This window comes from Saccostrea echinata, unplaced genomic scaffold, assembly GCF_033153115.1.
Source record: "Saccostrea echinata isolate AGI-Se365-2 ecotype Australia unplaced genomic scaffold, CSIRO_AGI_Sech_v1 ptg000077l, whole genome shotgun sequence".
In the NCBI taxonomy this organism is placed as follows: Eukaryota; Metazoa; Mollusca; class Bivalvia; order Ostreida; family Ostreidae; genus Saccostrea; species Saccostrea echinata.
In genome coordinates, this window is record NW_026889826.1 from 857,374 (window position 1) to 884,620 (window position 27,247).

General features: G+C 31.5%; 1 protein-coding gene across 1 annotated transcript; it reads left to right on the forward strand.

Annotated features, from left to right (window-relative positions):
- The first annotated feature begins 7,640 nt into the window (after positions 1 to 7,640).
- On the forward strand, positions 7,641 to 16,252 carry LOC133176581 (steroid 17-alpha-hydroxylase/17,20 lyase-like). The gene is made up of 6 exons (XM_061311693.1): positions 7,641 to 8,498; positions 11,055 to 11,141; positions 11,892 to 12,101; positions 12,750 to 12,919; positions 15,146 to 15,249; positions 15,479 to 16,252. The coding sequence occupies exons 1-6, from the start codon at positions 7,791 to 7,793 to the stop codon at positions 15,715 to 15,717; spliced, it is 1,518 nt and encodes a 505-aa protein (XP_061167677.1). The 5' UTR covers positions 7,641 to 7,790; the 3' UTR covers positions 15,718 to 16,252.
- The last annotated feature ends 10,995 nt before the right edge of the window (positions 16,253 to 27,247 follow it).

A 27,247-nucleotide genomic window follows, 5' to 3' on the forward strand; every position in this document is an offset into this window, starting at 1 on the left:
AAATGAAAATTGTTGCACAAAAAGATCTCAATTTCAAGCTTCATTTCAGGACTTTTTTTAATAAAATAATAAATTTAAGAGTTATCCTTCCTGGCTGAGGATCGGGTATCCCTAAATACATTTGTATTTTTCATATATCCATTCCATTTTATTTGTCATCCTTACTGAAAAAGCAGCATACCAGATGTTGGTCTTACTTTGATTTTATTCACTTACATGTGTGAAGGAAAAAGACCTCGATACAATTTAAATAATAATAATAATAAAAGGATACCCACTTCCGCCCCAACCCAAAATTGAACGCTCCAGACCTCCGGAATCTGTCTCCTAGCAATACAGGAACAGCGCCTAGACCGCTCAGACATCTAGGCAAGTCATAAAAACTTCCTTTCGATGCCGATGTAATTCTCGCGGTGCTGTCCTACACTACACGGTCATTGAGAATGAAATTGAGATACAGTTATTTAGACATTAGTTTTATTTGAAGATCTTTTATGAATGAATTAAATTTTAAATTATATATATATATATATATATATATATATATATATATATATATATATATATATATATATATATATATATATATATATATATATATATATATATATATATATATAAAATAAAAAGTAAACAGTTGGAAATTTTCATATTTCAGCAATATTAAGGTTTAATGTCATTTTTGTCAAGTTATAATAATCTCATGCATGCGTCTTTCAAAGATTTTTTTCCGGTTTTTAACCACAAACCATGGTATTTAAATATCACTAAATCAATAACGTACAAAATATACATTTCTTACATCGATCCTAAGCAAAATAACACCTGGTCATGTATTGAATTTAGAAGTACTGAGAACGTGATTTTATACACCAAATCTCAAAACAAATAACACAATTTTGTTCATTTGTTCTTCTTCTTATAAAGGTCAATATTTCTGCCCTTAAGCTTTATCAAGTGCGTCATGGAAAAACAACAAAAAGTATCAAAAACAATTACATGGAGGAAAACTGAATTATCAATGATAATTCCTCGGTCAACTGCCGAACTTTTTCTCCACTTGAACCAAAAACACAGGAAGTCAAATAAGTTACTAGGAAGAGTATCGGATATAGTACGTCAGGACACACTGGTAGTATGTCGTATGTCTGACAACAGATTATTTTCATTGACAAGGGAATCAGTGTTAGATACTCATATCAAAATGATAAGTGTTTTTTCTCATGTACCATGACGAAAATGACATTTTTTCATTAAGGAGACCTAATATCACAATAATTTACCATTAACCTCAACGTAAACTGAGGGTTGTCCATTTATTCAATCCCTCATTCATTTTCCCACATCTATCTTGCTTCCCCTTTTCAGGATATAAGAACTTATCATTTAAAGAAAAAAATTTCAATGTGTCATGAAACCCGATTTCATTTATTGGTGGAATTTACATCTATTTAATACCGGTCTTTCTCAGATTCGTAGCTCGCCCACACATCTAAACAAAATAAAGGTACTAAAGGCTGAAATAACATGTAATTTATATGATATAATTTATATCCTGTATACATTTATTACTTATATTTAGATCACTGGATGTGCACTGCGGTTCATCAAAAGTTGAAGATTTGCAGAAAATGAAGGTTTTTTACGACTAAATCAATATGGCCTATGGTTAAAATAAATAGACATTCTTCTTTTTAGATTTTTTAAATGATACTCATCATCAGGTTATAAAACAATAAATCCAAACTTTTTTTTTGACTTGATATACTGATTCAATTCAAAATTTGATGTTCTAAATAACTTATAATACATGATTGGTAAAGGTAATTAAAATACTACCAGAGAGTAGAAATAACAATAAGTATCTTAATTTTAACACTGTTTCAATTAGCACTTTATGGTAATTTTTGTGTACTTTATAGGGATGATGAATTAAGTCAAGAGTAAGAGAAGGAAGACACGACTTTTGGTGGTGGACCACAATTTGTACTACTTTGGTTGCTTACATCCCAGTTTGTGACCAACCGTGAACAACTTTTTTTGTCAATGAACTTAGTTGACACGACAGAATATATATGTTATCATAATACTTTCTAGTATTCTGTATAAATTCAACTTTCAGATATCAAATTTTCTTCTTTCTAGTTAAGTTTAGGGCATTATATAACTTATTTATCAAGTTTTAAAGTTTCAATTTAACTTAACAATTCATTTTCCAAGAATAACCTCAAATGATATGCACCAATGTCTGACAAATGGAAAGTTTGAATTGATGCATTCACACAATACAATTTTTCGATGAATATGATCTCATAGAGAGTAGTTTTATTAGTCTTAAGAACACATCCTGAATGGAATTCATGAAGTTCATGCTAGTCTAAAATTACATATATGTACATGAATGCAGCAACTAATCTTTACAGTACGAACATGTACATATATGGATAAATCGTGATCAAGTAATTCCAAGTCCAGAACTAAATGTTTAAGATATTTTGAGGGGCAATACTTGTCATTTTTTGGCCACATATTTGTCTGAAATACACACATCACAAACATAAATAAGGACTATAAGATTGATTACCAATATGTAACAATCTGAGCTCAAATACTACTTAAAAGTATAAGTATCAAGAATTTGTCAGTGATTAGCAAATTATTCGATCATTTCAGATTTTGTCTGAGTTAGACATTTTTTTTGAAGCTATATTTTTATCCATTCAATACATATTTTTGAATGCTGACTATTTCATTTTAAGCATATAATATTTTTTTTTAAACATTTTGTTTTCAACATATAGGCATACTCATACATAACAGGATATGATGATAAAAATAATTTTTCTAAAACTAAATGCTTTTATGATTGCTTTTTTGAATAAATCTTTTGATATCTTACACCGTTCGTAATTCAAAGTAGAAAAGGGGCTTTAAGCATTAGCTTTTATATTTTAAGGATATATAAAGCATTATATATATAGATGAACTAAAATACAAATTAGTGTAAAGGAAAAGATAAAAAGCTAGGTACCCTATCAGTCATTTTAAGCCCAAAAAATCGGAAGCAATTTCCTATGAAATTTAAACATTTGACATTCCAATGTTGCGGTAGACACTGTTATCAAACGTTCATGCTCTGGTAAGATCGCATCAGTGAAAATCCGTTTACATGTAATAGGTATAAATTTTAAATTGATACACCTTTCAACATTCGCCTTTGAATTCCAACCACAAATAGCTCAAATTATGAATGAGTGGTTAGCGCTCTAGAGAGTTCTGTTACATTCCCGATTTGGAAAACAAAATGAAATTTAAAGAGGCTAGGATTACACATTTTGTATCAATTAAAGAGGATCTTTTTCCCCTCGGCATTCATATTGGTTTATATATTTCTATCTATAGATTAAATTTATTGTAACCCTGATGTGACTTTGTCACCTCTGGTTTCAAACGGCCCTTAGTACCAAAATGTATCTCTGAACTTCAGAGAATCCGCGACTGGCATAATGTAATTAATACGACAATTAATCATTATTCAAGTTTAAAATAGAAGTGTGTATTATAAAGAGAGCAATTCTTACCTTTTTTAGAAGTTGTTAAAAAATGAACAAGATATTTGAAGTTTACCGAGGCAGCTTATTTTAAGGTATGCTATTTTTCAGTCATTTGAGACGCTGATTTTTCTTTGTCCAAATTAATACTCGTCAGGGGAAAAATGAATATGTTTATGTTTTAAAATGCTGAAATTTCAAGAAACTTTCTTTTATCTACCGGATTTGAAAATTAAATATTTACAATTTTATATACGTCTAAACACATGCTTAACTGTTATGTAAAACTTAACCATAGTACTGTTATAATGAAATAAAAATGAAATACTTGTTTTTTTAAATCTTTACGAAATTTGCCGTACACTTTAAGCAATGCAATCATAAGAATTGGTTTGTCGGAAAATATCATTGATAAATATGACAAAAGTTTATTTGCAATTTTGTTTTAATTTATATCTATAAATATGGTTCATATTCGTCAATATTCTAATGTCGTCAATTGGGTCATTCACTCGTGTTTCATAGTTGTAAAAAAGATTAAGCGTATGAACCAAACGCATTTTGTTTTTATCAAGTTACATTTTATATTTATATATTTTGCATTTCCTAATCTGGGAACATAAACTAAGATCTGACTTAAGCCAAAATTTAGAGTCGTATAATTTGAACTTCTGTAAACAAATATGTTTCAAATGTTGCATGTTTGGATGATTATAGATTTCATATTTAAGCTCCTGATGAAAAATTTGAAAGTTTATTCTCAAATTTATTTTAAATATTTAACTTATAAGTTTTATCTCTTATATGTTCTAAGTTTATTGTCTTTAGATAATAATTATCCCTAAGAATAAACGTCTATTGATTTAAGTGATTAAAAGTAAAGATAATGATCAGTGACCAATTTCATAAATCCAGTAAATAAAACAAATTGTGAATAGGACAAAAACGCCGATCCCTGAAACACCAGAGGTGGATCAGGTGCCTAGGAGAAGTAAGCATCCCCTGTCCACCGGTCACATACGTCGTGAGCCCCAAATAAAACCCAATGATAGGTTGTATTAACAAATAAAGTCCTGATGACTGTAGACTTTGAGAAAAGCTGACTTTAAACGGAGTTGTTGAAATCCTTGTTACATTAACGTTATTTCTCAGTAGCTTGCCTCGGTTTAAATATTGATCGTTCTTAGAGCATGCACTTGCGTATCAAATCAGTTGGGAAACATTAACACCATATACAGATGATGTTATATAAAAGGGAAATTGACAGTGGAAAAGCTAAAGTCATCCCATTTGTCATACAATTTAGATATATATTCATTATTATCTCTTGTAGTCAGTAAACATCCATATATGAAACAGATATGACAGAGTTCTTAGTGTCTTTTATTTCGAGTTCACTGGGATATGTCGAATCGACATATGAATGGAAATAACTGTTCTTAATTAAGATTATTAATTAAACGTCATCGATATATCTTAATGTTGAGATGAGAGTTTTCTTCTTCTCCTATAGAAGCTCTTGGATAAATTCTGCTTCATATGAATATAAAAAATAGGTCGGCTAATAAAGATTATGTTTACTGTCATAGAAAATCAAGTTGGTAACTTCTAAAGTAACACATTCCTCCCAGCCAATGAAAAAAATCAGATCCATATATTTCTGATAGTACTGTTAACACTACATGGTGTTTGAAGTCTTCAACAGAAGTTTAGAATCATGAATACAGTCTCACTCCAAAAAGTGTACTAGTAATGCTGGTAAAAAATTTAAGGCTGTTTATGAATATAAATATGTTTTACTTTTGTATATATAGAGGCATTACCAGTCTAATAAAGCATGTCAATGTTTATACAAATACATCTTAATTGTTTGAGGAGATGCTAACCCCCCCCCCCCCCCCCCCAAATGGTAAATTGGTCATGATCGGTGCAAAAATATCGATATCCGAAAATAAAGTTCGCTATAAAGGTTATTATTGAAAACCACATGTAAAGTTACAATACTTTTAATATTTCATTTTAGATGCAATGCTTTGAAACTGTATTCTGATACCTTAATTTGTATAATTTAATATCAATGATGTCAATTAAGGAAACATATTGTTATACTTTAAAACCATAAAAATGATATTCACCTTCAAAAACATATCATTGTAAATAAACACTAAAATAAATGAAATCAGCCATTTTATTTCCATTGTAAAAAAAAAACTGATAATGTTGTAAACTACGTCGACAATTTACTTTAAGTCAACTCTTGAAATTTCGATATCTTCAATCTAAATATTTTCGTGTTTTATAAGATATTAGCTCAACACTTAATCATACTTGACAAGGATAGTTTTAAACACGTTACTAATACCTGGACAAAGGTAATTCAAATCCAAATTTGCATGGTCGTCTAATGATAATTTCCTCATAGAATTATAATTTTGCATAAAATCTTTTCACTTTATGATATCCAACTCTTACGTGAAAAAGAAAAGCAGAATGAGGAAAGGAACTGGATTTGAACAAAAGAAACAAAACAAAATTATTAAATACAAACAAATAAATAAACAAAAACAGTTAACATCATTCACTTTAAACGTTATGATACAACCATTCACATGTTAAGTATTCATTTATCTCTCCAGAACAAACTATTGTCTGGAGATTGTTAAGAGTTTAAATTCTTTTTTAATTTATTTATTTTTGAATAGATTTATTTCCTGTGTTACTTGATTTATTTATTCATTGAATAAATGAATTCCATTTTTTCCTTACTTATTTCTTTATTTTTACACAGGATAATTTTCATTCTTAATTTTTTTATGCTTAAGAAGATCCATCTATCCTATTTGTAAATTTATACTTCTTAAATTATTATTGTCAATAAAACAATGAATTTCATTGTTTTATTTTATATCGATAGTGTGATCCTATTGACTGTACTTTGGAGACTATTTTTCTATGAACAGAATCCTTTTATCTACCTCTTTTTTGCAAAAATATATTAGATATATCAAAAACGTAGAATATCTTGACATTACAACATATTTTTCAATACATTTTTTAAATTTTTTAAATTAATTTTGATGGGTTTTTTAAAGAATTTGTTGAGTAAATTTTTGCGATTATATATATATAATCCTTTTCTCTTTATAAGCTTTTTAAACAAACGATCATGAATTTTAAAATAATTGTCTCTCTCATCAATCAAACTTAAAAATTATTCATTAACATATTTAATAAATGCGTATTTTACTGACAGTAAACAATTCTTTAGCATATTGAAAATCAAATTTTGTAAATTGTATAAGATAGCATGAAAGCTGTTAGGTAAAATTAATGATCGCACTCTAATCGTTGAGCATGAAGTGCTAAGACGCTTCATTATCGCTGAATATATATCATAAAGTGTTAAAGGTATACCTACTTGTCGCAAGTATCGGAGGGACTTAGACGATATAAATAACGTTCCAATTTTATATTTAAATAAAAACTTTTAATACTTTATTTAAACTGACCTCTTAAAACCTTGGCAGACAGCCAAATCTTTGGCTAACATTCAACTCTGTGAAAGTAAACAATTCTAATTTAGAAATTTCATGTTAATTATTCATCATCCAAAGTGAAATTAAGAAAAATCAATTGATTGACAAATGTCTCCTGAAACAGATTTATATTTAAAATATTTTTTGAATGACTCCCAAAGTATATTCAAACGACAATATCATTTCTAAAACAGAACATTCCACACAATTAAGCAAGTCAGGCGCGGCAGTGCTAGACGAAGTTTTCATCGCTACCGTGACAAGCAGAGAACGATAAAGATGACTTCTCATATGTGCAGTTTTCTCGCTTTTATAGAAATTTATGGAATGCAGTCGTATCCATCATCTGTATGCGAGGTCCAAGGTCGAAACAATGCTCAGGTAAGCGGACAAATTGTTGATACACTCAGGTCAGTTGTCGATACACGGAGCCACGTGGAAGAGTGCCTTGTTTATAAACAAAGCCATGTGACCTAGTCAGCCAATCAGAAATCAATGAAGTTGTATACCACGCGGTTTGTTACTCCTTATAAGATTGTGTAGTGTGAACTTTTCTCGCAAATAAAAACGTCGAAAGCAGAATGTTAACATCGCAACATTTACGATAAGCGTGTAAAACCAAATTCGACAAATTACATAACAGTTGAAGAAGTGTTTAATTTCATTATTAATTTTACTTTACAAAGTTTGACAAGGCGTCGATATGTTTCTATCAAGCTTGCTATCATTGGATTGGGTTATTACAGGATTGATAATGGTACTCGTATTTTACTTGACTTCTGTGTACCTGAGGGACAGGCGACTTCGGTCATTTTTGCCACCAGGACCTGTGGCTTGGCCATTAGTCGGAAACCTGCCTCAAATAATCGGACAGGACTTGCACATAGCACTTACTAATCTTGCTGACATGTATGGAAATCTAGTCTGGATGAAGATGGGTCGTGAGAATGTTCTTGTGGTCAACAATATGGACGCTGCAGTAGCTAGTCTGGTTCGACAAGGAAAGGTTTTCTCCGGACGACCGCGAAAAAGAAAGACAGTGGAGGTTCTGTTAGGGGAAGGCAAAGATATTGTTATGAATGATGTCCTCCCAGAGCTGAAGCTGCATAGACGCATCGTGCATTCCTTTTTATCATCACAAACTCATTCTGATAAGGACAGATTGAAACTTATTATTTTGAAGGAATCAAAAAGTTTGGAAGACAAAATGAAGTTATTTTCTAATGAGAATATCTCGTTTGATCCTAAGTACCAGGTGGCACGGGTCGTGGCCAACGTGTTATGTCAGTGTATCCTTAGCCGAAGATTTGATGATGTTGACGAACAATTTCACGAGCAGCTGAGGATAGTTCAGGATATTGTGGATAGCATAGAAAGCTTTAACATTGTAGACGTTATCCCATGGTTAGAGGTATGTATACAAACCATTTTCCCCTGAGTTATTATTTTTAAACAGGTCGTTAAAAATAATTTATAAAATAAGATTAAAAGCAGATTGTTAATGATATTGAAAGGCTAAATATGTAAGCCTTAGATCGGATGTGTTAAATTTTAAATCGTCATTAAAAATTGGTTAAAAGGTCACTTAATAGAGTCGTCCCAACATATCCAGACTAAATAATTTTGCACTTACCTTTCCTGTGAAATTAGGCCTCTGACCTGACATTCTCCTATTTTTATTTGAAAGAATAATAATTGTATTGTGCTTTACTTACGCAGACATAATAAATAGAATAATTATATCTCGATATCATTTCATTCCAAGTGTTGAAAAAGAATCGAAAGGAAAATCAGCTTTTCCCTTTAGAACTTGACAATAAATGATAAAAATCTCATTTAATGATGTAATTTTCGGGGACAGGGGGGACTTCGTTGTGTATTAAGCATTTATATATGTGCCTCAATCAGATATTGAGCCGGCAATATAGTACTGGCACATATCCAGACATGAATGAAATAGCTAAATCGTATGGTGTAAACTTATTGGCGGATTTTCATTCATTAAATTTTACGCCTTGTGCTTTTTCTTACTTGGAGGGACATCTGATATCCGGTTTTGTTTTAAATAGAATCCATAAGCCAATAAGATCCAGATATCCATCGAGCAATTTTAGTATTCAGTATACCCTTTGGGAAATTTAAAAAAAAGGTCTGCAGATGTGCTAATTAAAACAATTAATTAGTATGCATTTTAAAACGTTGATGACAAAGCATAAATATTTAAAGAGTTTTAGATAAACTAGTAAATTCTGACGTCACTTAAAATCACACCCCTAAATCCATCATGTTTATTTTTATAGTAACATTGCACGATCGTCGAATTTTCTCCCGTTAGATTTAAGCATTGTAAATAATTGTATTGGTGAAAGGGGGCCTATCCCTTGTTCTAGATATTTGCTTAGATGGGAAAATTTTAGGGACATCCCTATCAAAAAGTTAGAATGAACAAAATAAAATAGATATCAAATTCCCATGTTACTGGAGCAGTTTGTTTGGCGAATATGTCATAAATATCTTCTATGTGTCGAATTGCAATATAAGCAGCTAGTCAAATGCCGGATTTTTTTGCTCTACATTGTCGCGTTCTTTGCATATCTTTCTTCAGGCGTTTAATAGTAAATTTAAATCGCCGGAAAATAATCATTGTGAAACAATCGGAAGGGATTGTCATATCTCAAACTTTTTAAGGAGAAAAAAATTGTTCAAATTTTTTACTCTGTGTAATATTTCAAGAAAATGCATCATGTGACCAAGGCCACGTTCCCTTCCTTAAAAACCTAATACTCCTTGTACATTGGGAAACCCTTATCTGGTTATTTGGCGAGTTTCTATAAATAGTACATATGTAATCCAACTTTGTTATATATATATATATATATATATATATATATATATATATATATATATATATATATATATATATATATATATATATATATATATAAGGAGGATGTGCGTCTGGGCTTCGGAGGTCAGGCAAAACCGACCTAGCTGTCAAATTCGCCGCCTGACACATTCTTTGTACTTAACAAGGCTCTTCTCATAGCCAGGCATATATTCTATTGTTATAGATGTATTTTTTAAAAAAAATTCCTCGAAAGGTTGGATGTTTTAATTGCGTTAAATTACACTTAACCATAAAGTTAAATGTATTTTCGGATCAAGAGTTTTTTTGTGTCAAATGAAGTTACAAATATCGAAGTTGTCAAATAATGTAATATTTTCTGTTTAGAGATCAGTTTCAAATAAGTCGAACATTTGAGTGCAGAACATATTTGAGTGGGCAGACTTTTTTTCTATTTTGTTGGCCTTTTAAACTAACTTCTCCTAACTTAAAAATTTGATCGATCTACTTTTAGCAAAATAATGCGGTACATATACATGTGTACAATAAATCTGAAAGTAAACACAATACAAAGTTAACCTGTGCGGCAGAGTTGCTCCTTTTACAGTGCATTGTAGACAGGGGACAGGTCGAAGTCCATCCTTAATGACAATCTAGCGCCAAAACAAATGTCCCACTCCAACGTACTGGGCCATAGGAGGACGATATCCTTTGTAAAGGTGTTTGTTTACCAAAGAGGCAAATACAAACCTCATTAAACCTGGTGCCCTATTAAACTTACACCTCGTAACTATGTGTAACCTTTAAGTGAGGTATCAGGGGAGGGGCAGGAGATTGAGAAGACTTATAAGAGGATCAAGGTCATTAATGCTGTCTTGTTGTCCAGTTTAATAAAGTCCTCAAAACGTTTTGTATTGTTGTTATCGCCTCTATTTCAACTATGCATCCAAGCGCTAATTTGACTGATTTTTGGACATTTCCTTGTCAACTGATTAGCAGACAATTAAGGAAAAGTGAAAATTAATTATCAATCTGAAGCTTCCATTAGCAACATAACATCTGTTAAATGTCAGTTCGGTACTTTAAATAGATCTGTTATAAAATAATTGTCTTTCTTTGTAGCACTTTCCTATTCCTAGTTGGCGGAGATTTTTAACGAGTCTGGAGAAGAAAGACATTTGGATAAACCAAGTTATAAAGGAACATAAAGTACGAAAAGTTCTTGATATTCAATAAAAATGTATATCACAAAAATGAACAATATTTCAAATATATAAATGCCATTGTCGTTTTGATCTTGATATACTTTTTTTGATATCTAACACTTTTCAGTAATTTAGTTACTATTTTTCCAGTAATTTTGGTAACTTTTCCCCCCAGTAATTTGGTAGCTATTATTTTCAGAAATTTTGGTAATTTTGATTAAGATCAATGATATAGAGATGAAAAACCCAATTAAATAAAACTAATATTGTAAATGTTTGATTTTTGATAAGACAAATAAAGGTCTTTATTAGACTAAACTTTTTTAGAGACCTTCGGGAAATTAAAAGTTCTGCTTTTTATCTTACCTTTGTGTACTATAATGTGAACAATTTTTGTTTTACTTTCCAATAACGCAGATGTAATAGTAGTCATTTCACAGACAGTAAACATGTTTTATCCTCAAAATTATCGGTTTTATTAACTTTGAAATGTCATGCTACATAATTTCATTGCTATTTAGTAAAGAATCTGGCGGAAATTTATCCTATTAGCACACAGTATAAAGTCTTAATAGCCTATATACAGATATATCAAACAAAGCGAGGACTTGAATAAAACACTCTATAATAAGCAACCGTACTAATTTTAATATTCCTTGGGGGCTAAGAACCAGATTGAGATTCTTTGAAATTGTATCATTGACCTCATATAAAATAGAATTTATGACGTCATTATATTTTCATCTTTTTTTAGGAAACACGGACAGAAGAAAAGGATAGAGATTTAGTTGACATTATGCTGAAACTACAACAGGAGGCGATAGAATCAAAGGACGAGGAAGAAATTCGTTTACTATCTGATACAAATATAGGCCATATTGTACACGAACTCTTTGGCGGAGGCATTGAGTCCACAACCATGACCATTTTATGGCTCATGTTGTACCTTATTCACAACCCACAGGTGAGATATTAAAGCTTGAGACGTCCTTGAAAAACGCGGGAAAATACTTCAAACAAATTGCGGAAGGTGACAAAAAAATAAAGATGTACTTATTAACATGTACTAATTAACCGAACCTCTATGTTTAATGATGATGAGCAAACTAAACCCTTAAATCAATTAAAAGATACAAGATACATGCAACTAAATCATAAAATGTTGTCAAGGAAAATTTACTTCAGCTAAATTATAATAAAATATACTGCGAAATAGAATTATGAGAGAGAATAATCATTAATTAATTGCTTTTTTATGATAATTAGCTGACAACACACATGCCTTTAGTACAAAGGTATCTTGACATATTACATCTTGGTTTCTTTGAGGATAAATAAGTAAATGATTCGCCCCATAATGACATTTGACATTATTTGGCTGGAAAACTGAGAAGTAAAACCTTTGCTTGTTGGAAATTCAAATCTCGGCATTTAGATTCAATTATTATTCAATTCAATAGTTTCAATGCTAATACTAAAAAAAAAACATATCCAGGAATCCAAAGTACGGATTTCAAAGCTTTATCCTTCACAGTACATGTAATCTTAATATTTCTAACATTCGCATCCATCGGATGTTTGAAAACAATCATATCTGATACCTTTTTTTCAGTGGCAGGAGAAAATATATGAAGAAATCCAGGAAAATACGGGAGCAGGAGAAAACCCATCACCTTTCGAACGGGTGAAATATCCTTTGCTGGAGGCAACGGTTAAGGAGACCCTGCGAATGGCATGCATACTGCCGGTCGGATTCCCTCACAGAACATTAAGAGATACAGAGTAAGCTAATATATAGATTTGAAATTTTTTTTTTTAAATATTCTTCATTTTTTGTGTCCTGAAACTGGTTCACAGCGATATAAAACCAGTTTGATTTTGTTCGGTTTTTCTCGAAGAAATTTACAGCACTAAACTTCACTTATACTCAAAGTCTTAATGTAAAAATGAATATTTCAAAAACCGGAAGTGAAGAAACTATGAATGTGCTAACAGTAATCGAACACACGTGTTTGTTCTCACCGACCGTGTTTTGGTCAGTAGGGCAGTAAGGGAATTTAATTTTCAAAACAAATACTCGCCGTTCTTATCACTAGACACCTGTCCATGAACTCTGTTCTAAATATGACCAGACGAAAGTGTTTTGCAAAAGTTATTAATATGCAGGTAATTGTTACCTTCTAATATCTTAACAAGGGGAGTAAATATATAATTATTTTTCGTTTCAAATCCCCCCAAATCATCTGTTTATTTATCTGATTATGGGAACAAAGGGTATATATCTATATTTAAAATTTTAGAGAGAGGATTACAGTGGAGGTTGGAATATGTCCAAGTAGGGCAGTAGTTTAGATGTCTTAGATCTGTTCTAAAAACTGGTCAGTTAAACAAAATTTAAAACAGGTCGCATCTTTCGTAGACCCCCATTTTTTAAAAATAAGTAAGATAATGTCCTAAAATTTAGAATTTTATACAATTTAGACATACATCCAACATGTTTAAAAATAATTAAATTTAATGATTTTTTTTAATTCGGGTTTTTTAAAGCTTTGAACGTGTTATTTTTACAAAAAAATTTCATACTTATGTACATGTTGCAATTCATTCACTACCAAATTGAATGCGTTCACGATTTTTCGCAGTATTAAGGCTTAAATTAAAACATGAAAAGAAAATATTTTTTATACAATTATAGATCGATTTTACATCAGTTTTGATTACTAGCTGCCATTAATATTATTCAACTGAAATCTTGGAAATTTCTCCGTATACGCTTTCTGATCTTTTCTGATATTGAAAGTGCCGAAAATTATACACCCAAGGAAATTTTATAAAAGCTTACTTAGTTGGTGGACACACTAAGATAATTTAAAGCACTTTAAATGATGTGCAACGTTAGCAAAAGATTTAATTTCGACACGAGTTTTACAAACACCGTCACATACAAGAAAATAAATGTGCAAATGTAAATTTATGATATATGAAATTTATGCTTTTCATTACCTGCATTCCTCGGACCCAAACAAATTAGCATTCGCGAGATTCCAGCGCTTTGAGTGGCGTCTGTGATTACAAATTAGTGTGTCGCTGTGAGATATGCGAGTGACACTTTCGGGGATGATATTTCAAAAGAACAAGTAAAAAGGTGGTAAAAGGATACTTTTCAGAATTCCTCGTTAAGTTTTCCAGCAAAAGGATTGACACATGACGTTTGACAAAAGAAAATATTTACTCGTTGCACTCAGCATTAAAGTCCAAAGTTAAGAGTCACAAGGACCTAATCATTAAATTCCATGCTTTGTTAACACTCTCATTTCTGATCACTTCCTTTATTATAAACGCCAACATTACGTAATAAAACTTTTTAAACATTTGCCGTTTTGAGTTTTTTGCAAAATTCCCAACAAACATTACACTCTAAAAGTACCGAAAAAGAAATTAATTTCATTTAGGACCACTCAATGGTCAAAAGTTAAAAAGAAAATGAGGAAAATGAAACGTAAAAATTTGTCAGAATGCGCTTTCTTGTTCCTCGCAATCTTGTCAATCTTACAGAAATTTTTGCTTTCTGCCACAAATGCTCACATACAAATGACGGAAAAACGAGAGGAAATTCTTCATCGCTTGATAAATTTTCTTCGTGTTAAATAAAAACAACAAAGAAAACTAAAAACAAATATACTGTATCCCCAAATGTCTTTCGTTGGTATAATATACTTTGATTTATTTTTGACGTTTAGCATCCTTCCGGGAAGTAGAAACAAAAATCGCTAAAGAAAACAATAAACATTTTTTTTTAAACAAGCTAGATGATTAATTAAGACATTCCTATTATGGATGAGGTATTCCGATTCAATGACTACAAAGAGACAGTTATAAATAGGTTCGTTCCAAAAATTATCATGTCGGAAAGTGACTCAGAATCGCTTAGGAATTTTAATGAAATGTATCAAGGACACGTTTATAATTAATTAGAAGACTAATGAATAGTCTTAAATTATCTTTCAGACTAAATGGCTATTACATCCCAGCCGACACCATGGTACTAATGAATATCTGGGCAATTCATCACGACAAAAACGCTTGGAGAGACCCCGACACCTTCAACCCAGGTAAGTTTGGAGGGTCAAAGGACACCACTATAAAAAGACTCCCATAACGACCATAAAAAATACTTGCAATAAATATTTTATTGTCAAACACTGTATTTTAAATCGCTTAGTTATTTTTCCTTTACTCAATTATAAAATGTTATCATCATTTCATATATGCATGCTTATTTGCAAGATCTACACTGAATTGTTACTTTATTTTAAGAATATTATTCTAACTTTTTTTCAGAACGGTTCCTTTGTAAACATTCGGGAGAACGATACAGTTATCTGCCCTTTGGTATTGGACACCGCGTGTGCCTCGGTTCAAACATTGCCAAAATGTCTGTTTTCTCCTTCTGTGCAACCCTTATAAAAAACTATAAAATCAGGGTCCCTGATGGGGCGCCCTTACCAGATATGAGACCAAACGCTGGATTAACAAACAGACCGAAACCTTTCGAAATTAAGCTCATCAAACGCTCTTGAACCTCAAGAAGTATTTTTAGTAATGTTTTAATCTCCGGTGAAAGATTAAACGCTACACCCATTTCCATATGTTTTCGAGCTAAAAGGAATCCACAGACATTTCCGAGGTTCTATCATATTTACCACAGAAATCCATATGGTCACGTATTTTTCTTTAACCTTGAGTCCCTCCTGTCATTTGGGAGGGTCTTTCTTTCGTTATTGAACAACAAAGGGCAGCATTTATATTTATTATCTATGTACATGTTATAAATAGATTACCAAACTTTGATATTTTTTATGTTTTGTGTTATTGTTGTCAAATGTTTAATTTATTATTTGTGCTACGTTGTATTTTTTGTAAAGCTTGCATTATTATTTTATATTTTTTCCTTGATGTTAAGTTTCAAAGAGACATATTATTTATTCGCAATATTTTTTCACTGATTATTTTAAAACCTTATATTAATTACATTGTATTATGTATATAAAGTTATGTCATTGTTTTAACCAAAGACGATCACATGTGAAATTTATTTATTATGCCACCAGCTTTTTACATCTTGTTTGTCCAACATCATCATAATTTTTCATCATTTCGTGCATTCCATATATAATGTTACAGTCCCTGAAACGTTCTACTTTCCCATTTTCCGTTCGCTCACCGTTCGTTCACCGTTCGTTCAGCGTGCGTTCACCGTTCGTTCACCGTTCGTTCACCGTTCGCTCTCCGTTCACAGTTTTGCGTTCACCGTTCACCGTGCGCTCGCGTTCACCGTTCACAAAGCGTTCAGCGTTCGCTCTTCGTTCCGTTCACTTTGCGTTCACCTTGCGTTCAGCGTTCACCTTTCGTTCAGTTTTGATTGTCATTCGGAACTCCGAAGTGAAAGGACTTATCTTTTTGTAGGTAAGGAGTTACAGGGTTTTTTTTTTAATTTAATAACTAACATATCGTGTTTGAAGAATCATTATTTAATGGGGGAAAATATCTACGATATATATATTTATTATTCTAACTTAGCTGTTCGGTTATTTATTAAATTACTCTGGAAAATAAATGTTGTTATAAGCACATTCTGTACCTATGTAGACCGATGCTGAAATATTAAATTTAACTAAGGGCAATGTGCAAATACTTCAAGCTCTGCAACAATTTGTTGTTTTGTTAAATTAAATGTTTGTGATATAATTATCCAAGTAAAATAATTAGGCAGCAAAATTACGAAAATATTTATTTCTAACACCTTTTTTTTCAATTACTATAGAAAATATGATAGAACTAGTTCTGAGAGTTATACATAGTACTGCGGATATCCTGTTAATTTATTATCTTTGGAGCGAATGAAATTGATAGTGTGGTTAAAGGAAATATTTATTTAAAATGTAATGCACTACAGAATTTTCTCTACTATAATATGTTAAGTTTATAGTTATAGAGAAAAAAATTCTTTCTTCACCGTAACTTTATATGTTTGCCATTCGATATGATTAATACCCCCCCCCCTTTTCCCTCAAATCGATTACTTAGACAGTACTGTATTTCCAGAATATTTTAATTAACATTTAAAAAAAAAAGTTAAGGTCTTTTTTAGAACAAAAATTTCAGTCTCAAAACAAACATGCATCTAAAAAAAGTCACAAAACAATAGTAGTTCAAAATGTACACATGTCGGCGGTGGTATTTGAAATTGGCAGAGAGTATGTTTCAAATTCAAGTGTTAATGCCCAATGTATTTTATTCATTTATTATCTAAATGTTGGAATCAAATCTAGAAATGATGAAAATAAATGTTATAACTTGTTGGAAATACTCGCACTTCGCCTTCGATGTGACGAAACTTTCACACCTGCACAGTGTCGAATGATTTTGATTGACAGCACAAGCACGTGGACTTCGTGTGAACTTGAAGCAGGAAAATAAAAATTAGTATGACTGTCAAACAAATGGATATGATTTGTTGATTAAAAAAAAGTTACTTTCACTGTCTGATATATTTAGAAAAAAAATTCAGAGTTTTTGTTTGATATAGGTACAAACATTTAGTAAAGCCTGAAAGGAGGGGGGGGGGGCTAAAACGGTATCTCTCTCTCTCTCTCTCTCTCTCATTTGTCTGTTTAATAAACACTATAACAGCATATTACTTAAATATCAAGTTCTGAAAATTGAATTTATAACAAATAATATGAATATGCATCTTTGTATTATCTTGTCCGAGTATAATCACGGCCATCTACAGATACATGTAGAAGTCTGCTCAATAAATCATCATGAAAAATAGAGAAGTGACACAATATATTATTGTATTAAACATTTAAAATACGAGCGTATAAATGCAAAACGTCCACTGACCTTTGTAATTATTTTTTTTTTTCATTACTTTACACGAAATCGCATTGACACAGAGATATATGAATGGATGTTACAACCGCTTTAATTCATTCTGTAAGTCAGAAGTTTTCTCTGATTTGTTATCAAATAAGAATAAACATTTTTATTTTCCAACTAAAAAAACATCTTTTATACTTCAGCGTTCGGCAACAATTACAATGTTTTAATGCGATAAAAATCGTGTGATTAAAAACTTAATGTGCATGCATCGTCTTTCTTAGGACAATTTTGGAGAATTTATTTTATTGACTTATTTATTCATTCATTTATTGGTTTACCTATTTATTATTTATTTATTTATTATTATTATTATTATTTTGCACCCAACATTATAATACAATAAAATAGTTTCAATGCAAGGAAAAGATCAGAGGCATTCCGAATATATCGTTCATCTTGCGTTCACCGTTCGTTCACCGTTCACTTTGCGTTCGCGTTTGCGCTCCGTTCGCGTTCTGCGTTCGCTCACCGTTCACCGTTCACACATCGTTCACCAAGTTGCGTTCAGCGTTCACACATCGTTCACTCACCGTTCGCTCTGCGTTCGTTCAGCGTTCGTTCACCGTTCGTTCAGCGTTCGCTCACCGTTCAAGTGGGAAAGTAGAACGTTTCAGGGACTGTATTTATTGTTGTTGAATATACTTGAATAAAAAATATTGTAATGAGACACATACACTTTACTTTCATATTTCCAGCGTTAAGATGAAAGAAATAATCCACATTCCTTTTTTAAATTAAGAAAAATCTTCATAATGGAGAATTTCTCAATGTAAATCGAACAGATAAGCTTTAATTGGAGTGCCAATCTTGAGGCCTTTATAAAAGTCTTGAAGCATTTCTTTTTCAGAGAATATTTTGACCATTTTTCAATACAAATATGAAATGAAAGACAAAATTATAAGTACTTTATTTAACGGCAGAACATGAACATTTTTTCATATCAATTAAATACATTATTATGGTAATCATATTACAAGATTTCAGTAAAGAAATAATTAATAACTTATCAAATCTCTCTAAAGCTGATTTCGCATTATTATAATCCATCCATATTTTTTTTAAACAGAATACAATCACTGTCATAACCTGACAATTACTGTCAAATTGTGATACATAAACATAAGAAGATAAAAAAAAATTACACCATTGATTACAAACAAAGTTTAAGTTTGTTACAGATTGATGAAGCATTATTTCAGACTCAAAATGCCATCTGATACCAAGTTTTATTCTTTTCATTTAACAGCCACATTGAATTTCAATTTTACAACTACTAAATATACATTCACAGATTCACAGACTATCAACTGATGATAAATACGGAGTCTGACGTTAAATAGTTTTTAAGACACTTTTTATCCGTTATAGTCAGTTAGCAGTAATGTTTATAAACCTTTGGTTCCATAAGAAGATCCAATATTTCTGGATGATGCACAAATCATATACCACATTTAATGGATATTTAGGACAATGAAAAAGGTGAACATACCGAACAGTGATAAATCTCATAAATCCTTTAAAATATATATATAAATCGTAAAGAGGGCAAAAATACATACCTCCTGAAACACCAGAGGTTGAGTCAGGTGCCAAGGAGGAGTAAACATCCCCTGTCGACCGGTCATGCCCTCCCTATGTATTGATTAAGCATTAGACGGAGTAATCCATAGTCTATCACAGTTAAAAAATAATGGCTTAAAGTACTATCAAAATACGACCCAACGATTAGTTGTATTTACAAATAAAGTCATTATAACGACCATGAATTTAATTTTCTTTTCTTTCATCCATATGTCTTAAAGAATCATGTCCTTCTTTAAAATAATATGGCGAACTTTATTATTATCATTTCCTCAAAATACATGTAGAGATGCTACAGATTCACTGTAGGAAGATACAATATCTTGATACTTAACAATACCATATCAAGATGTTTACCGATTCATAGTGGAATATTTTCCAATTATTGTATTTTTCCACAATTCAACAATTAATCCTCAAGTACAACATTAACGTCGCCTAAAGAAATGAAAACTTGTTTAATTATTTGATGCAATGATAATCTCATTTCAGCAAACCCCAATTTTTCTTGCTTGTTTAATTCCTGGGACACGGTATTAAATTATAATAACAAATGGAAAAATGAAATACATCATGGATTCTTCATTGATCAAACGTTCAGCATCAAAATATTTGAGATAGGTTACCGAGTTATCTTAGGTGATAGACATATAAACCCATATAATAATACTGCTGATCAAAATACAGAACAAGACGATTCCACACCAATTTGTGTCTTACAGCAAGCTTTCCCCCGTCTACACTCTCAAACATCAATAGTATCAAGGATATATATATATATATATATATATATATATATATATATATATATATATATATATATATATATATATATATATATATATATATATATATATATATATATATATATATATATATAAAAGAAAAGTTTAAAATTCATTGAAATAAGATATCCTCCTAAATTTACACCTGTAATCAGATAGGTATACAAGGCTAACTTTTTATCTGTTAACCTACATAGCTCTGATGAAAACAATACCGACCTTCCTTCTTGTGTGTAGTGTTTGCTTTGTACCTATCTACCCGTCTGGGGGTTAGCCTCTTTTCTCACGACCTTAGTCTACTTTAACGCCTCCGTAGTCTGCAAACATTTTGGCTTCCCTTGACACACACGTCTTTGACTGAATGGTTTCCTATTCTTTGATCGTGTTTGCTTTATTTATCTCTCCTCCTCTGTTTTTTTTTTTTTTTCGGGACTTTTAATATTGTCATTTTTTTTAAAGTTATGTTTCCCTCCTGTAAAATTTTTTTTCAAATATTTTTAAGGTGTTTAATTAAGTTGATAATAAAGGAAATGTGTTTTTGTACAGCACAGAAGTAAAGCCATTACTTGATTTACTGATTTTTTTTTTCAATTTTTTTTAACTTTTAGATTATTTTCATAATCAATTTTGTTGTTGTTGTTGTGGTTTTCTTTCATTCACATTAAGATAATTTAAAATGAACAAATTATCTGCCTTAACGATTTCAAATGCTTTGTACAATTCTTTCAAGCTGTAAAGATTTTATCAAATATACATTTTTGAAGATAGAAATATTAGTCTGGGTTTTATCTAATAATTGTTAAATTTCCTGCCTTTTCTAATTATCTGATTAAGTAAATCCGTGTTATATTGTCTATTTGGTTTTGTCAAGGTGTGAGACAAAAAATATTTAGAAAGCAGGTGAAAGGAATAATTTTTTTTTCAAATGGCGACAAAAGTTCATTTTTATTCTGAATTATGTCGAGGATAATTCCAAACGGCAGCCGAAATATGAAAGGGAAGACCTGGACACTTTGTCGGAATGTATTCAATGTTTAAAAATATATTTAAAATCGTGCTATGAAGCAGAATTAATACAAAGTCTTTTACATGAGACGAAGAAAACTAAGAAAACTCTTGAATTCATTTAGAACAGTTAGATGTAGAAGGTGAAGTTAATGAACAGAGATCAATCTCACAAAATCCAAAAAGCAAAACGAATCGTAAGCAGGGCTAAAACACGGACCCCTGGAAACACATAAGGTGGAATCAGGGGCCTAGGAAGAAAAAATATGCCCCATTGACCGGTCACGCCCACTTCACGAGTACTCCGGAGTCAAATTATACTTGACACCGATGAACTTATTAACAAATGGTACGAAACATGTCAGACAAAATACGACCCTATAATAGGTAATATTTACAAACACGGTCAGTAAAGCGATAGAAAAAATTGTGAAAAGATGATTTTAAACGGGGTTGTTGAAATCCTTGAATAAATAACTTATTTGTCAGTAGCTTGCCTATGTCGACGACTTTTTTTACAGTTAACAGCTACGTTTTTCAGCTACGTTCATTTATATTTCAATATGATATATCTAATGAACTCGAAATAAAAAACACCACATCTGTTTCATATTTGGAAAATTTACTAACTATAGACAACTGAAAGCAAAATTGTAAACAAACGAGGTGACTTCCATTGTCAACTTTCCTTATTTATGAAACATTTTTTTTCATTATCACCTGCATTGGGTTATAATGTCTTCCAACTAATTAGATACTCAAGAGCATGCTCCGAGTATGATCAATTTTTAAACCGAGGCAGGCTACCGACAAATAAGTTGATGTAGCAGTGTCTCAGAACTTTCAACAACATCGTTTTAAGTCAGCATTTCAAAAAATTGTCGTAATAATGAAATTGTTTGAAAGACAACCTATCATTGTGCCATACTTCAACAGACATATTTCATATATACAAATTGAGGCTATTATTTTCATACTAAAATTTGACTACGAATTATTCCGTCTATCTGATCTAGTCGACAAAGGATGCTTACTCCTCCTAGGCACCAGATCCAACCTCTGATATAGTTTATTGTTTATCAATAGCTTGCCTCGTTTTGGAAATTGTTTGTACGTAGAGCATGTTCTTGCGTATCGAATCAACTGGAAGACATAAACTTCATATGCAGATGATAAGGGTATACTACTACATATATAAGGGAAGTTGACGATAGGAAAGTTAAAGTCATCAAGTTTACATTCATTTATGTGGAATGCACAAAAAATGTCGAATGGATGTGAAATAAACATATTGTTAAAGTCTGTTGATATAATTAATTGCACAGTTTATTTATTAAGAGTGTAATGAAATATCATATACGTAGCTTTTAGCATTACAAACGAAAGTAAATTATTACAGTTAAAATGAGGGATAATATGTCAAGAAAATGTCTGGGTTCTTAAGATTTATAGTTTTAAATTTTCTTCCTAAAGGTCAAGGTCAATGACCTATATGTCGTGAATTGATATAAATTTACTGTTTGAAGTTATGTAAATATTTAGTCTACAAAATGAGACAGAGATAACCCATTTTTAAAAGTGCTAAGTGTTTAATACTTTGTAGAAAAAAGTCAAAGCCCTTTGATAATTTATTAGCAGAATAATATATAATATTGAAGTGAATGCATTTTATGATGTTTCTCAAGAACATATTTATCATTCATATTTCTGATCAAATTAGTTTCTTTTCTTTAAAAATTAAATATATATTACATTTATTTTAGATGAAAATTATGTTTTGTCATATACATTCTTATAAAAAAAATATTAACATCTTCTCAAAATTAACAATACTATAGTTTAATATCCATGTACAAATGTTGTCTAAGAAAAAACGAACTTTTAAAAATATGTTATAAACTACTACTTGACCAACATTATTTGTATTTTGCACATTACTGGGAAAATATAATTACGATGAGATTTGATGTCATGTGCATATTGAAACAACATTATTTTATAATTGTTAAATATCGACATCCCTTTTTTAAAAAAAAAATAAAAAAAATAACATTGTCAGTTGTATTTCGTTTATTACCAGATTATACGGAAATATAACGTGACAAAATTTAGATGGATAAATTTCTATGATCAGGGGTAGTAATATGTGAAAACCGTTAATTTAACATCAAATATTGACAATCACAAGACGATGTGTGCATAAATACTTTTTCGTTAGATATTTTCAATAATTTGTGACAGTGCGGCGAACCAAATTATCATCCAGTACTGTTTACAGCTGGGTGTTCATGGTACGACTCCTGTCCATATGGAAAAAAAGATGGAAACGATGGAACTATAGAAATTTGCCTCAGGTTTATGCGTGACAAAAGAGGTTCAATGATTTTTCATTTGCTGGACTGGCTATCCCATGAAAGAGGCGTGTAATATACCAACAAAAATGTCGACAAACTGAAAAAAAGGACGTCATATACGTGGAGATAAGGCATCATGTTCGAGATTGGAAATTGTTTATACATGTCATTTCTATGACTTTACGTATGTGCAAGACTGTGCCTCAGCAGTTACCTGAAAATCAATTAGTGTAATTTTCTGCTTTAAACGAACTTTAAAATTCTTAAGAAGAGGCGCACATTTCATGAACAATTTCACAGGCGCCGCGAACGACGTAGGTGTTGCGCCGATAGATATTATGTAAGGTCTGAGAGAAAATATTTATCTACTGAGATATTTAATTAAATTCTAATGATTTATTCAAATAATGTCAATTTTTATTTGTATAAAAAGATATTGAAAATGTTAGCGTTTTTCTGCAACAATCCTCGTGTATCCAACTCTAGTGTAAAGTTTCATAGTAAATTTAAGTTAAAGTAAATGACAAAGTAGTAATTCAGAATACATGGTATTCTATGATTTGCTAAAGTTAGTTTTGTAAAAGGAAGTCCTGCTTTTTGTTACATATCAGAAAAAAATTAACAGTGTTTAAAATCTGAATTATGTTTAGTTTCCCTTCTACAAGAAAGTTAACTCTTATGTAAGCACATGAAACTGATTCATTTACAAAAAAATAAGAACGTTTTTTCTTTACATTTTCTAACCTGCACGTAAGTATATGCACTGTAATGATTCACTTATGTTTAAAAAAAAATTAAAGAGTGTCTCTTCTAACATTATTCTAACTTCAAAGAAAAAAAGGTCCCTAAGACTCAGTTTAAATTGCGACTTTGTAAAGTTGCATGTTATCAAATGTTTGATTTTATAGTAATTTCATAGAATTTTGGGTTTAGTACAGTGCATTTTAATAAGATACGAGTAATATTTATCAAGAGATTCGTGTACCTTAAGGATCACCTGATTGAGATACTGCAATTAGTTTTAGGAATATTCAGTAAGCAGAAGCATTCTATATCTGACAATCTTTATTACAAACCCATAATATTGATATTTTTCTCTCCCAGTTATCTTACCACGTCAAAATACCATTGAATCAGAGGCATAACTGGAAGTTGATTCTGCGCATGCTCTTTGAAAAGTATGATTTTCATTTTTTTCCGTAAAGGCATTTAGTGAAAATCGTTAATTTCATTACGGCAATGATCATTATTCCGAAACAGAAACCATGCTCTTTGTCCCAAACACTCGATCAACAGCAAACTATTCTCAAATTACTGCACAGAAACCTAAGTTCTATTCATAAAAAGTGAGGTGTCACACATGTGACGGTACATATTGTCGTTTTGTACATACTGTCGTCGGCGACAATATGTACCTACCCTCACTGCATATATCGTCGTCCATCGGTACATATTGTCGCCGGCGACAATATGTACCGAGACGAGCCTTCTTTTCCTCCAGCATAATGGACGACAAAATGTACAGTCATCCACCAGCACATATTGTCGTCGGCGACAATATGTGCAGTCAAGGTCGGCATATATTGTCGCCGATATATTGTTTTGACGAATATTTACTTGAGAAAAGAAAGAGACATTGACAAACAAGCACACGGACGGAGGGGACAGACAGCATTACTGGCAATACTGTAGGGAGGAAACTTTTTTGGTCAGAAAATTATGTCCAGGATTGATATGATTATCAATATATGACTATGATTTGTCAAAATACCGTAATTCTTCAGATATCTGATGAATCAGCCTTTTCTTTTTTCTTGTAATATATACTTGGAGACTGAATACATGTATTAGTTTTTTTGTTCAGTAGTAATGATTATTTGGAAATTATTTTTTGCGTTATTCTGATATACAATCATGTGCCAATATAATTGGTGTTGGGGTTGACATTTTTAGATCACCTGAACTGGAAATTCAAGTTCAGAGCTTTTCTGATCACATTTTGTCTGACCGTCCCAGTGTCTGCAAACTTTTCACAATTTCAGCTTCTTCTCAAGAACTACTGAGTCAATTTAAACCAAACTTGCCACAAAGCATCCGTGGATAAAGGGGATTAAAGTCTTCTTCTTCTTTTTTTTTTTTCAAATAAGGGGCCATGCCCTCTTTCAAGGGAAGTAGTTAAGAATTGGTGAAAATTTAGTGACATCTTTTAAAAATTTTCTCAAGAACCACTGTGTCAGGAAATTTGAAACTTACGTGAAAGCTTCATTATGAAGTGTTGATACAGTTTTACATGTATTCAGATCAGTCCCTAAAGGGGGGGGGGGGGTGGCTACAATAGGTGATCAAAGTTTTTCATAGAATATTTAGAAAAAATTCTTTCAAAACCCTTTTTCAAGAACTACTGGGTCAGAAGAGATGATACTTATGTGAAAGCGTCATTACATAGCGTACGTTCAATTTTGAGGTGCTGGCACGAAAAAGATCCCCCACTGCTCAATGACCCTGATTGCCAAGTACAGGTCTAAATTTGCAGCCCTCCACCGGCAAGTGGTGAAGTCTACATACGAATGAACAACAATCAAACAAACAAAAACAAAATCAATTTTGTTCAAATCATGACCTCATGGGGTAGGGTGGGGCCACAATGGGTGATCAAAGTTTTACATAGGAATATATACAGAAATATCTTTAAAGATCTCCTCAAAATCCAGATAGATGTAGCACTAGTGCACCCCCGCCCGTTGGTTTGATTTCTTTTTTTTTTTTCTTTTTTTTTTTTTGCTTTGGTAAATTCTGTTTAACTTGTATATATTCTCAATTTAGTCCACCGGTAAAATTTCATAATTAAAAAAAATACTTAACATATACAGCCACACACCTTTACATACAAATGACTTTTTTTTTGCTTGTGAAAAAAAATTCTGAACCGCACCCCCTCCCCTCCGTTCTGAAATTTCTGGATCCACCACTGAGGAACAACAGTAGCCCCGTGAGATGTTTATATGGAATAATCCTCAGGTAGCGCAGATTCAAGTATTTTTAAATCAAATCGGGCCTAGGGAGGGACCACATTGGGCGATCAAATTTTTACATAGGAATATATGGGAAAATTCTCTATCTTCTCAAAAACAGCAAAGCAATGATTAGTCATATTTATATGGAGCATTGCAGTGCATTGTCATGCAACATGTTCTGATGGACGACAATATGCGCAGTGAGGTTAGGTACACATTGTCGCCGGCGACAATACATGTATGAACAGGACGACAAAATGTACCGTCACAATCACACTGCATGGTATAGCATGCGGGACACGTCAGTGTGATTCACACACCAGTTACATTTACAAAATTTCCAAAAAAAAAATAACAAAAGAGATCTTTAAGCAACAATATCTGTGGGGCGACAATATGTACAGTGAGGGTGAGGCACATAAT

Excerpts from the sequence above, each read along its gene's own strand:
- LOC133176581 (XM_061311693.1), top strand. The coding sequence starts at position 7,791 with ATGTTTCTATCAAGCTTGCTATCATTGGATTGGGTTATTACAGGATTG. Across the intron at positions 11,142-11,891 it reads AAGTTATAAAGGAACATAAA|GAAACACGGACAGAAGAAAA; the intron begins GTACGAAAAGTT and ends ATCTTTTTTTAG. Across the intron at positions 12,920-15,145 it reads AGAACATTAAGAGATACAGA|ACTAAATGGCTATTACATCC; the intron begins GTAAGCTAATAT and ends ATTATCTTTCAG.